The sequence below is a fragment of the Vanacampus margaritifer genome, chromosome 2 (genome assembly GCF_051991255.1).
Source record: "Vanacampus margaritifer isolate UIUO_Vmar chromosome 2, RoL_Vmar_1.0, whole genome shotgun sequence".
Taxonomy (NCBI): Eukaryota; Metazoa; Chordata; class Actinopteri; order Syngnathiformes; family Syngnathidae; genus Vanacampus; species Vanacampus margaritifer.
In genome coordinates, this window is record NC_135433.1 from 41,009,281 (window position 1) to 41,022,702 (window position 13,422).

Genomic DNA, 13,422 nt, shown 5'->3' on the forward strand with positions numbered 1-13,422 from the left:
CACATTTATCTAGAGTTCATCACAAACTGTGGTGTCGCAGTTTGAACACCGGGTGGCGCACTGGGTGCCATCCACGTAATGACGTACTTCACTGAGACAGCCGAAGAAGAAAGTCATAGCTGATGAATGGATTTTAGCATCGTGATTACATATAAATAGGAGATTGATTGCTGACAATACTGCACAGATAATCGAACCCAATGTCCGCTACAAGCACAGGCAGGGATCCCCATCCCCATTTAAAACTATTTGCGGCGATCGAAGGCTTTTATCTGCAGTGATTGGATCGCGACGAAGTTACATGCTATGCTAACGGCCACAGCGAACGCAAGTGAACTCATGCTAACGGTGTCGTCCTCTTTCCATTCAGTCACCAAATTAACGTAGTTTTATAGCGCGAGTCTGTGTGCACTCTTCCAACCGCAATCATTTTCAGGTCGCCATCCGGGCGAATGGTAGCGTAAACTGAGTTCGCCCGACACGCTTTTTAGTTGCCATTGACGAGCTAGCGAACGCTAAAGCTCAGCCTTGTGGTGACTACCGTTTTCGTGAAGACTTCTTCAGGAGTAGGACGACCACTTGAAATGATATTCTTTTCCTCAAAAGTTCTTCGGGGAAACGGCACTCATTGTGACTCGGCGATGAACTGAACCACTGACTGTTTACCACAGAACAAGTCAAGTAACCCAATTATGCGCATGTGCGTTGTCAGATAAGATGCTTTCCTGCCAGCTTTTTGCCGCACATACAGAAACAAGCTCTCGGAACGAACACAACTTGATTTCTCATTGCGCATGCGCGAAACAAGCTGTCGGCTTTTCAATCTCTCCGCGAGGAAAACAGGACAAGTTACACAGAAATTTAAGACCAAAACAGTAGAACTAAGGTATTGTATAATAGAGGACATGATTTTATTGAAGGGTTTGGGCATGCACTGCATTAATAGCTCATTATGACCGCTCGCCACTGCATATCACAAAATTGATATTGAGCCCCCCCTTATTATCAATATGTACCTTCCCTCTTGATGATACAATTAGCGATATTTTTCGCCAACCCTCCTAGCATACCCAGGGTTGCGAGGGTTACTTTTAAAATGTAATCCATTACAGTTACAAGTTACCTGCTAAAAAATCTAGTTAGTAACGTAATCCAAGTACCATAATATTAAAGTAATGTAACTGGATTACTTTTGGATTACTCCAATATTGAGTATGCTCATGAAGACAAAATAAAAATAAATATCACCACAATATATATTCTATACAATGTGCCCCTGCTATTTGCGGGTGATAGGGACCCGGGCAGCCTACAAATAGCAATAATCCTTGTGTAATTAAAAAGCATGTAGGCTATTGATTGATTGATTGATTGAATGAAAGCCATATGCTGTTTTTGAACTGTCACTGAAAGCAACCACCCCTCACAATTAGATAGATGGATGGATGGATGGATGAATAGATAGATAGATAGATAGATAGATAGATAGATAGATAGATAGATAGATAGATAGATAGATAGATAGATAGATAGATAGATAGTCATCCAATGAGGATGACGATGTGTGACATCAACTGCAAAATGAACTCTCTCACTCTGTCTCTCTCTCTCTCTCCCTCTCTCACTCTGTCTCTCTCTCTCGCCCTCTTTCACTGTCTCTCTCTCATCGTAATTGTAATCCTTCAAAGTAATCCCCATTTTTAATAAATGTACCGGTAACCTGATTACATGTTTTTTCCTGTAACTGTAATGGAATACAGTTCCATTGTTTTTGCAATCTGATTACGTAACGGCGGCACATGTATTCCGTTACTCCCCAAACCTGACCATACAATACATCACCGATACGTACCTTGAAATTTAATGTTACAACATACTGCAATGTGTATAAATAATTAAATTGCACACACGCGCATTCAAACACACATTCTCTCACCCTCGCTCTCTGTCTCCCTAACACACAAAGAAAAGCGTGTGATTATGATCTTTTGTAGAAGGATGCGATTGATTGAACAAGCGCTGCTGGTTGTTATTCGTCAAGATGCGCGTCTCAATGGATTTTCTCGTGGGCGGTCCATTCAGAAGGGCCCGGCGAGCACTGGGGAGAAATACTTGAAAGAGAGACAGAGAGAGAGAGAGAACTCTTTCTCTCGCCCTTTTTGTTGACATCGTACTTCACAGCCACTTTGATGCTCTTTATTAAAAATAATAATAAATTAATTCAATAAAAGCAGGGTGATTCCTGCTTTTTATGGCTTCGAGTCCACCTCTGATATGAGTCTCAAGTGTTAGCTTAAAAATCAGGCATAGCGGAATACCCTGATAGTTCACACAGGTGCTTTACCGCCTACGTTACGGCTCAGATACCACTTTACGTCCAAATGCGGATATTTCTCACAGCAACACTGAAAAGGAAAAGGACAGTTCTGACAGGCTGACTTAATTCTTGCCCAGCGTGGATCTGGTACTACCCCCAAAGACGCAAAATTGAAGTGGGGCCATTTCCATCTAATGTTGGGTCTGTTTATATGGAACAACATCATAATACAAACGGGACAGTCCAAGCTTTCATGGACAGTGGGCTTAGGTTAGAAATCTGATACTACCGCTTTAGCCGGCAAATTCATGGGCCGACTTCATCTTAAGAGTGAAATTGGCAGATATTGACTGACTTGGACAGGCAATTAACTGATTTTGACCCAACAGGGCAGGAATTTTTTACCTCAGGTGTTCACAGTCCGCAGATTGCAGAACCTGAAACTACCTCTAAAGACGGAAAATCGACTGACTTGGAACGACGGCACAGAAAATGGCAGGAAAAATATAAAATTCTAAAGAAGAAAAAAGAGAAAGAAGAGAAAAATACAAAATAATATTTTTTCTCCTTTTTTTTTTAAAAGGGCTACTGCAACGTCTCAGATACTACCGCTGAATCCGGCAAATTAATGTCTCGACTCCGCCATCTCATCCTGCGTCGGTACCTTTCAGTTTCACCCACAACATTGATCGATTTACAGGTTAGTGCGAAAGGGCTCCGTCACGTCCCACAATGCAACGCTTCCTAGTTCAGGCCTCATCGTGTGAAGAAGACGCGGCCGTCTCCAAGCTGTCGGCGCACATCAGCGTCTGCGGACTACCACGACGGCACCCGGGGGCCGCGGTGGTGGTGCGGACCCAGGTGGTGAAACAGGTACACGCACGCACACACACAAACTCTGAAAAACACGCGTGATGCATAATCGCAACCAATGCAATTCCCAAAAGACACCGTTTTTTTTTTTTTTTTAAGTTCTGCGAACAAAACTGCCATTTCGCTACCATCTCTCCATTCACATGCACGGATGTTTTTATTATTGGTCCACTGTGCAAAACAATTGCAAGTTGCCATGCCACTATCATTGCTCCATTCATGGTAAAGGTCACGACAGAGAGCTTGATTCACCCGAAAACCATCATGTCACGTCGCCATCATCTCTCCATTCACACGAGTTTTTCCACCATGGCTCCAATGTGCCCAACCAAACTGTTGTGTCGCTATCTCTCCATTCACGCAAAGGACTCTTAAAAGCAAAGTGGGGCGCACCACAAAGCACATCCAAACTACTTCAAAGCTGTCATGTCGCCATTATTGATGAAAATATTGACAATATCATCGCGCTTCTTTCACCGTCAAACTGAGTAGGTGTTCCGTAAAACAAAAGAAACAAAAGCAGCGGATGGTAATGTAACTTTATGGGTGACTGCGAGACGAGTGCGTGTGCTCACCTGGCTGCAAAGTGATGAGCAAAGTTAAGATCCACAAAGGCTGCTTCATGATGCTTTCAGCCGCGCGCGTGCACGTCGTCGCCCCCTACCGCCGCCGCCGCCAAGCGCGCCTCCGTCAAGTCCCACCGGATTCCACTCATCAGAGAGGCCAAGCGAGACTTATTAACTTGTATCAATAATTAAAATTCAAAACAAGAGAAGAAAGAATCCTCCTCTTGATCATCCGCGTGCAGTTTGAAATGTTGCGTTCAAGCTCATCCGTTCCTCGCAGCGCTCTGCTGGCGTTTGAGCGGCGCACGAGCTTGCTCTCGCTCCCCCCCTCCCCACCTCTTCCTCAGCAGGCTCCCTCCCACCTCGCGCCATCATCATCCCCCCCACATCCTCATCATCATCCTCATCACCCCCCCCCCCCCACCCCACCCTTCCCCTCACCTTTGCAAAGCTCAGTTTTAGACCGCAAGAATGAAAAGGGCTCCCTCGGGTGGCCGTTATGAAAACCTCACTTCGGAGATGGACATCAATCCATCCATCCATTTTTCCAACGTGTTCAGTTAGTGATAATAAATCCATTCATTGAAAAGACGTAGAAATACAAAACGATATTTATACAAAAAATATATTTAAGGAAAAAAATATCAAATAATTAAAAATAGACACAAAAATGAAAAAATAAATAAATAGAAAAGTTAAAGTAACGGTAAATAAATAAAAATAATTGAACACATTGCACTGAAAAACATTTTTTTTATTATAACCGGATAATTTGTAAAACAGCCAACTATATTGTTAAGTCAAACTATAAGGTGTCCACAAAGTTCGGGTACATAGTGGATTTCACTCTTTATTTATATTATTGTTCCTCCCCAGAATGAAGATGGCTCTTCCTAAAGAAGAAAAAATCTATTTGATACTCTTAAGCGGACGAGAAGGATGGTCTTATTGTAAAATTGCAGAATCATTTAACCTTCAACCGACTCCATTAAGTAAAGTTCACCTGAATTTTGCAAAGCACATCGAATTATGCATTGAAATGATGGAAATTCTGTTGAAAATATTTATCAACATTACAATTGAATACAATTGTTTTAAGAAATATGTGTTTTTAGCATGTACCCAGAATTTATGGACACCCTGTGTTTTTAAAAAAGATTTTAAAAAATTAACACGTATGTATATATGATTAAAATAAAAAAAATATTATTATTATTATTATTAAAATAATTCATTATTTTATTATTTATTACTTAGCAGTAGCTACAACCCCCATCCCCCCCCCCCCCCAGCCTTTTAGCACCTGACTGTTGACAAACTAATATTTGTCACGTGTTGTTGGAACAAGACTATAAATTAAACAAAAAGAGGAATGCAAACATTTGTCAGATTTTTATGAATAAAATCATGTCAACAGAGCACGTTGAAATTTCCTTTGGACTGTACTTCCCTCTGTTGGCCATATTGTGAACTACACTAATACCATTTTGTGGCACGTTTACAAGTTTGCTCGTTGCCTCTTGTGCCACATTTTTTTTTCCACAAAAAAATAGTAAAGTAGAAAAATAAAAGAAATTAAAAAAAGGCTCAGATGTTTATTACATATAGACATAATAGAAATATTCGAACTGGTAGTATTATTATTTTGTGACATATATTAATCAAAGTTATTCTAAAAAATCTAGTAAAATTATCACAAAAAGGCACACATATGTATTACAGAATGATTTTACAGAAGCAAAAAACTTTAAAACTCTGTCAAACACAATTTTTGCAGCATATCTAAAAAAAGAAATTCTGTTTAAATCTATTCCAACTGTACTTTTTCTTTTGTTCTTTTTTAAATAAGTAAAAAAAGTAAGTCCAAATTAAAATACATAAACAAATTGTGATGTTCATATATTTTTTGGGCAAATTTATAAGTTAATTGTGATTTAAAGTGACTTCTAGTACATTAAGTTTAAGTACATTAAGTACAACATAGCACATTTAATGGATATTGCACTTTAAAGCTATTGTAGAGCCATTTTGTTTGTAAAATAAGTAAAGAAAAAAGGCATATATATTTATTAAGTGTGGGAGTAAAACTTGAAAAAAATTTTTTTGGGTTAAAAGGTGTTTCAGCACCTTTATTTTGTTTTAGTCAAATAATCACAACAAATATTTGGATAGTTAAAAAAAATTAACTTAAAATTGTGTTGGTTCCATTCTTGTGGCATATTTACAAGTCATTGCGCATTAGTTTTCTCTTTTCAAAAGTAAAATACGCACGAACAAAAAAGCGCACAAATTGACATTACAGAAGTGAAGAACCTTAAACCTGGTAGCGCCATTTGTACGTCATATTTAAAAGCCCAATTTTTGGGTAAACAAGCACAAAAAATGTCGGACAAAGAAGAGTGAAATTAACCCAATTGCATCTTTATTGAAGTCAACAACCAAAAACTGGAATTTTAACAAACAAACAAAAAAACTAAAGAAAACTAAATTGAAATAAGTACAATTTGAACTTAGGAGCCAACCACAGCATGCAGCTTGGTGACATCATCATCATCCGTCCAATCAACGTACATGTCGTGATATGAAATACTATTTACAAACACCCCCCAAACAAATCTACAGCACAACTTTTGGAGCATCTAAACGTCTAAAAACTCAAAGAAAACAACAGAAAAGGGATGACATAATTTAATACAAACAACAACAACAAAAAGACTTATTTCGGAACCGCGTCTGCAGACAAGAGGATGGCGTCCATTTTGTCCCGCACGCACGCACTACACTACACACCACCCCACTGGTTCTCATGCAAGCTACATGCTAGCACATTAGCTAAGACGAAAGACAGGACAACTGATCACAGGCAAATATAGGTCCGCTGGGTTTTTGCATTTTGTTTTTTTAGTTTTTTTTGTTTTTGTACAAAACACTTTTTTTTGGGTAGCACGACGTAGCTAATTCTTCTTCTTGGCGTTTAAACTTGGGCGTGGGACGACAGCGCCCCCTCTGGTCTGCAGGCATCAGCGACGGTGGATAAAAAAAATTAAGTGTTGAGTTCCGCTAAAATTGCTACAACTCGCCTGACTTTTGACTTTTTGTTGTAGTGGTTAGTTTAGCATACGTTAGCCTGCTAGCTAGGCTACCTCGTCGTTGGTAGCTCCTTTCACGCAGGTTTTTCCATGAGAAAAAAGCAGGCGAGACTGAAACAACAAGAAAGATGACGGGGGTTTACATAGAACCCAGTGAAGACACAAAATTGTATTTGAGGGGTTAAAAAATGGCTTTGACATGCAGTTGGAAAATTAGCGGTCCCTGTTCATACCTTTCACTCAGAAAACAGAGAAATGGTGGGAAAAAAGACGGCTTTGATGGGAAATTAGAGGTCTGTTTTTGTGCCTTTGACACACAAACCAGCAAGGGATATAAAAAAAAAAACAGCATCGACAGGCAGTTGGGAATATTTCAATTTTGTGTTGGAAAATGTTATACTTAACACTGCAAACATGAGAATCTTTGCTGGTTTGTGTGTGAAAGAGTAAAATTTCAAACCAACTGTCTGCACTTTAACACAGATCCATTTTGTACCTTTCAAGTGGGGAAATCGGCAATTTGTGTTGGTACTTTTCATACAGAAAACAGCAAACACAGGGAGATTTGCTGGGCTCGTGTTAGCATGAAATTTCTGGTCAACTACCTACGCTTTGACACAGAGACATAGCATCCATTTTACCCACTATATTTCCTTTCACACAGTCGCTATCTTATCGCTTGTGATGGGAACTTTGAGTAACGTTGAGGAAACGTTGAGCGTGGGGAGTTTTGCTGGGTTTTATGTGAAAGTGTGAAATTCCAGGGCAACTATGTGATTTTACATAGAGACACAGCATCCATTTTTACCCAGGATTCACACAGTCACATTGTGATACTTCCTACAGACAGGAAATTACTGGTGTGTGTCAGTACCTTTCATACAGAAAACAGCAAATGCACGGATAAAAAAAATGCCTGCTTTGACAGGCAGGGTCTTTCACACGGATAACAGGGAGGCAGCATTGCCTTCAACATCCCTGCAGAATTTAATTTCATACAGTCTCTGATACCACCTTTGAAGATGGGAAATTAGCAGCCCATGTCAGTACATTTCACACGGAAAAACAAACAAAAAAACGAGCCAGCATTAATAGGCAGCGTGAAAGGGACTCATGACAAAAAGGGTAAGGGGCTGACTGTAAAACAAAGAAGAATCCCTGAACATTTCACACACACACACACAAAACATAACTGTATTGGGACACGTATGTGACATGTGAAGAAAATGTGGACAAAAGTATTGGAACATCCAATGAAGAGAAAAGTGAAGACAGGAAGTGACAGTGAAAATGTAGATTTTGGACAAAAGTGTCGGGACAACAACAGGACGTGACAATGTGAAAATGTGGAGTGTGGCCAAAAGTATTGAGTCACATGCAGGAAGTCAAAATGTGGATTTTGGACAAAAGTATTGGGACACCAACTGAAAGAAAATGTGGATTTTGGACAAAAGTATTGGGACACTGTAGCGTTTGCAGGGGTACCAGCTTCACTCTCCGGGAAGACTTTCTACAACATGTGATGGAAATTTTTGCACTTGTTTTTCAACACCAAACTCATCCATTCCAAGCACACCTGTACAAAAACGTACAATCATGCACACTATTGTCTATAAAGTGGTGGGAGAGGGGGGGGCATCCTGCCAGGAAAGGGGCACATCAATCACGTATATGGAGGGTGAGCGCGTGGGTGAGGCTGGGGAGGGAGAAGGTGGATCAGGACGCAGCCGGGGCTGATTGATTAAAGAATGAAAAGAAATGGACGAGCGCAGCGGGCAGAAGACGAAGACGAGGACATTGAAGTTGTGGAATGACTTTGTGGCCGGCAAGCGGGAGCGCAGCGTTGGCACGCTGCCCGCAACCTCTTAGCCAGATTAGCTTCCCTTTCCACACGTTTGCCCCAGCCAACGGTACACATTTACAGGAATCCTTTGCTGGGATGGACCAATGAGCCTAAAACAGGGGTGCCCAAAAAGTCCAGTCCGTGGACCATCCTGAGATCTGTGAATGTGGATTATTTCGAGTAGTGCAAGATGGCTGCTTAGTGGTTATCATAAATAACTAGCATGAAGTGTGGTTGCAGTAACTAATAATGATATGTCCAAAAATGTCATGGATTTTGTTGTTATTGACTATTTGGATTATTTCTAGTGGTTCTGTTTATTTCCATTTTGCACGGTTGTAATGTCTGCTTTTGTGTGACAAATGTGTCATGGACTTATTTCTTTACTCTGTGATTTGAGTGGTTGTGTTTATTTCTACTGTGCAAGGTGGCAGTTATCAGGAATAACTGGCAACAGAATCCCTCACATTGATGTGTCTATATTGCACACACTTTGAATATGTCAGATCAAAAAAAAAATTACTTTGTGGATTACTTTATTTCTATTTTGGACATTGGCGGTTATCATTAATAACTTGTTTGATCCGCTTTCACATTAATTATATGATGACGTGCATGACAAACATGTCATGGACTTTTTTCTTAACTCTGTGGATTATTTCGAGTGGTTCTGGTTATTTCAATTATGGTAGGTGGCGGTTATCAGAAATATCTGGCACCAGAAGCCATCGCATGTATGTGTCTATATTGCACACACACGTCCAAGCAACTTTTTTTTTTTTACTATGTGGATTATATCAGCGTTTCCGTTCATTTATATTGTATATATTGGCGGTAATCATGAATAACTGATTAGAGCCACTTTTGCATCAATTATATAATGATATGTGTGTGACAAAACTCTCATTCATTTTTCTTTACTCTGTGGATTATTTTGAGTGTTTGTGGTTATTTTTATTGTGCAGGTGGCAGTTATCAGTAATAAATGGCAAGAGAAGGAATAATTTTATCCATATGTGTCTATAATGCAAAATAATATATTCCAAGTAATTTTGTGTTTTTTTGTGTGTGTGGATTATTTCTGGTCGCTGGATTGTTGGTCACGTGTGTCATGTTCTCTTTTCTCTGTGGATTATTTCTGGTCCCACTGGTAATTTCTAATGTGCAAAGTGTCAGGCAACATGAATAAGTGGCCAAAGAAGCGTTTGCATATTCATATGACGTGTCTACATTTGACATGCATATTCCACCTGAATATTTTTTCTACTTTGTGGATTATTTCTAGTTGTTCTGTTTATTACATTTGTACAAAGTATTGAATGAAATATTGTATTACAGTATCATATGTACGTGTGGGTGAACAACAATGTCATTGATGAATTTTGACAGTTTGGATTATTTAGTAATCTTTTTGTTTATTTCTATTGTGCATCCTTCCTTGTACATTTGAAAAGCTAATAACCAACGTTTGGACACCCTCTGTTTTATTGCAAGTGGATTAATGGGTGAATTTCAGCGATAGTTTGGTTTATTGGGCAAAGTGAAGACAAAAAAAAAAAAACACGCAACTCACACACATCCCGAAAAAGTATTTAAAATATTGTATAAGTATAGGGCCACACTCAAAAGAAAAAAACAACAACATAAAACTCCATCTTATCTGAATATTATGACTTTATTCTCATAAAAAAAAAATCTTTGAAAATTAGGACTTTATATCAGACCGTCATATATTAATATTTCTACTTTAAAAGTATAAAAAAATAAAGCAATAAGAATAAAGTTTATCACCTAAATTGTATTTTTGTCTAAAAACATCAAATTTATATAAATACTACAACTTTATGCAACATGTTTGTCTTTTTTGTTTTTTTAAATTAATTTTAACTCGAAAAGTTACAATTGCACTATTTATTCTCAAGTCATTTAAAATTTTCTGGAAAAAAAAGTTACTTTTTGAGAGAAATTTGTTTCATTTTGTGTTATTTTTTTCTTCCCTAAATTATTACTTGCACCTAAAAATATCAAAATTTATTGTCAGAGTAAATATATTTTTTCCTTTCAGTGAGGCCCCAACACTCCATGAAAAAAAAAAAAAAAAAACTAAACAAAATAATGCAACAAGAAGAAAACCAATACAAATATTTGCAGTTGAAGTTAGTTTACAATGCAACGCCATTGTTGGTACTTCTTAATATTATTACATTTATGTTTTCCTTTTTCAGAGACTCTGCACGCATGTAATAAAAACAGGCAATAAGAGTATTCGAGGAAGTGGGATACATGAGCGAGGAGCGTTTTTTTTCTTTTTCTTTTTCAGTTTTCTATTTACAGGCGCGCACACTCGACACCGATTCCGTCCAGTAAAAAGAATGCTTATATTTATATATATATATATTTATTATATATATATTTATACGTGTACATGTGTGTAGTCTAGGTGGTGGGGCCTCGGTTGGGGTGGGGGTCACGGTGGCTCGTACCATTTTCTTTGAGGTGGGGGTGGTGAGGATGTTGGTGGGATTGTGTGTGTGGGGTTAATGTGGCAAAGGGCTCGGGAAGGAATGTGAGTTACAATTTCGGAGCTGGTTAGAAAAAGGGTCGCCCGGATCCAAACGTAACAATAACGTGTTAGTAAGTCATCGTGTGTGTGCGTATGCGTGTGTCTCAGTGCAATTCTCACGTCCCTGTATCGATGCAAAGTCCTCAACCCCAACTTCGCCCTTTTCTCAACCAACTGAGTGTGGTGAAAACAAAACGGAAGATAGTTCTTTCCTCCTCTTTCCTTCCTTCCTTCCTTCCTTCCTTCCTTCCTTCCTTCCTTCCTTCACTCCTCCTTCCTTCTCCTCTTCCTCCCTAGATAAAGTACTCTTTCTTGTCCTCGGCTCCGGAGTTTCCGCCCTCGGCGTTGATGATGGCCGTGTCGGCGTCGGGGGCGTCGTCCGAGCCTTTGGCCTCGTGGGTCAAATACGTTCCTATGAAAAGAGTTGCAGACAAAAATTAAGCCTCCTGGATTAATCACATTTTAATGTCATTCAGGAGTTCGCCATCACCAGCGGGACAAAACATGGTTAAGGCTTCGTTAAGATGACGAACATAACAAGCAAAAGCCCATCTAGAGCAAAAATTGGAGATGAGAAGCTTCATAATGAGGTGCTAGTTCTTCGAAAGGGATCAACATTCACTCTCTGGATTTGTTTTGGATTCAGGGCGAGTGACGTTACACAAGATAATAGTAGATTTATTCATTTAACCCTCGGTCATTTTGAAATTTGAATGTTTTTTCGAAAATGATCATTTTAAAGTTTCATTTTGCACTAAAAACTGTTTGCTGAAAAGTAGTGCAGTAAAAATGCAGACATATTCACTAACATGATGAAAAATTGCGATTAACGATAGTGATTACAATATGGATGAAAATAATCGTGATGATCAAAGTGACAAAAGCCTAAACAATTTGGAATAAAATTCATTATATTCTCTCAGAGATGATGATTATTAAATGTATCAATGTGTGCACCTCACAACAGACAAGTTCTACAAGGATGGGAAAATGCTGATGTTATTGTGAGACAGCTAAATGGACCTCATTGTTAATTCCCCCCTTTTTTTGTGTGAAAATTATTGTCCCTTATTCAAGTTATTTTAATTTGACCTGATATGGGCGATGATATGATTGTGATTAATGATCACAATAAATTTCAGTTCAAATAGCTGTATTTACTAAATCAACTATAGCAGAAATGTGCGTGACAACAACCAATCAGTCGATCTTTTCTTGCCCCGCTTTGGTTTGTCTTTCAGTTTTTATTTGGTTAAATCTGTAAAACACAAAAATAAAATGTTTGTTTATAACGTTTGCTGTCACACAGCTGTTCTAACATTGTGTATAGCTCTTCTTTGCTTTTACCATATGAGCCTCTCCTTTTGGAGCATCTCGTAATGCAGTCAACGCTGCCCTCTGCTGGTCACAGTTAGAATTAACTATATTACACCAAAATACATGCTTTTACATTTGTCTACATTTGCTGTCATATATTTAAAATTATTACATTTGTTATTATTATTATTATTATTAAAATTAAAATTGTTATATACAATCTTTTTATATACATATCATATTTTTCCAAGTTCATATTGCTATTATTTTTTAAATTTGCAGTATTTCTATGATAATAAAATGTGGAACTAATCTCTAGATTCTTTAGTTATAAGCAAATATGCTTTAAAACTGGAAGTTAAAATAAATAGAAACAAAAATCATGATAATAATCAAAATTTAATGATATGAAAAACCATATTGTAAATACAGTATCACTATCTATATCTTTATGCCATTTTGTAAAGCTATATTTGATCCCCCACTTATCCTTTTTTTTTTTATTCATGGCAACAATTATTTTCAGATTTTTGCTATTTAACTCATTCACTGCCATTGACGGCTATTGACGTCAAAAATTCATTTGAACTATTTTTGTTAGTTTAACATTTTTTCCACTTTTGTTAACAAGAGTATGAAAACCTAGAAATTAGTTTTTTTATTGTACGTTTAGAACAGATATAAAATTTATAATTAATTGTGAGTTAACTATTGAAGTTATGCGATTACAATTAACATTTTTAATCACCTGACGCTAATTACAAAAAAGATAAAAGATTATTAAAAAAAAATTGCATCGTAAGGCGATACATTTTTTTATTGTAATTAATTGCATGACTTCACGAGTTAACTTG

General features: G+C 37.9%; 2 protein-coding genes across 5 annotated transcripts in view; both read right to left on the reverse strand.

Annotated features, from left to right (window-relative positions):
• Positions 1-4,071, reverse strand: part of kirrel1b (kirre like nephrin family adhesion molecule 1b) — a 92,051-nt gene extending 87,980 nt beyond the window's left edge. For both annotated transcript variants that reach the window (XM_077556078.1, XM_077556077.1), the window contains exon 1: positions 3,766-4,071. In XM_077556078.1, coding sequence (XP_077412204.1) covers positions 3,766-3,814 — 49 coding nt within the window. In that variant the 5' untranslated portion in view covers positions 3,815-4,071. The remainder of the gene's footprint in view (positions 1-3,765) is intronic.
• Positions 4,072-6,156: 2,085 nt separating this feature from the next.
• The window catches only part of cadm3 (cell adhesion molecule 3), a 120,783-nt gene continuing 113,517 nt past the window's right edge, over positions 6,157-13,422 (reverse strand). For all 3 annotated transcript variants that reach the window (XM_077555607.1, XM_077555606.1, XM_077555608.1), the window contains one exon: positions 6,157-11,663. In XM_077555607.1, coding sequence (XP_077411733.1) covers positions 11,545-11,663 — 119 coding nt within the window. In that variant the 3' untranslated portion in view covers positions 6,157-11,544. The remainder of the gene's footprint in view (positions 11,664-13,422) is intronic.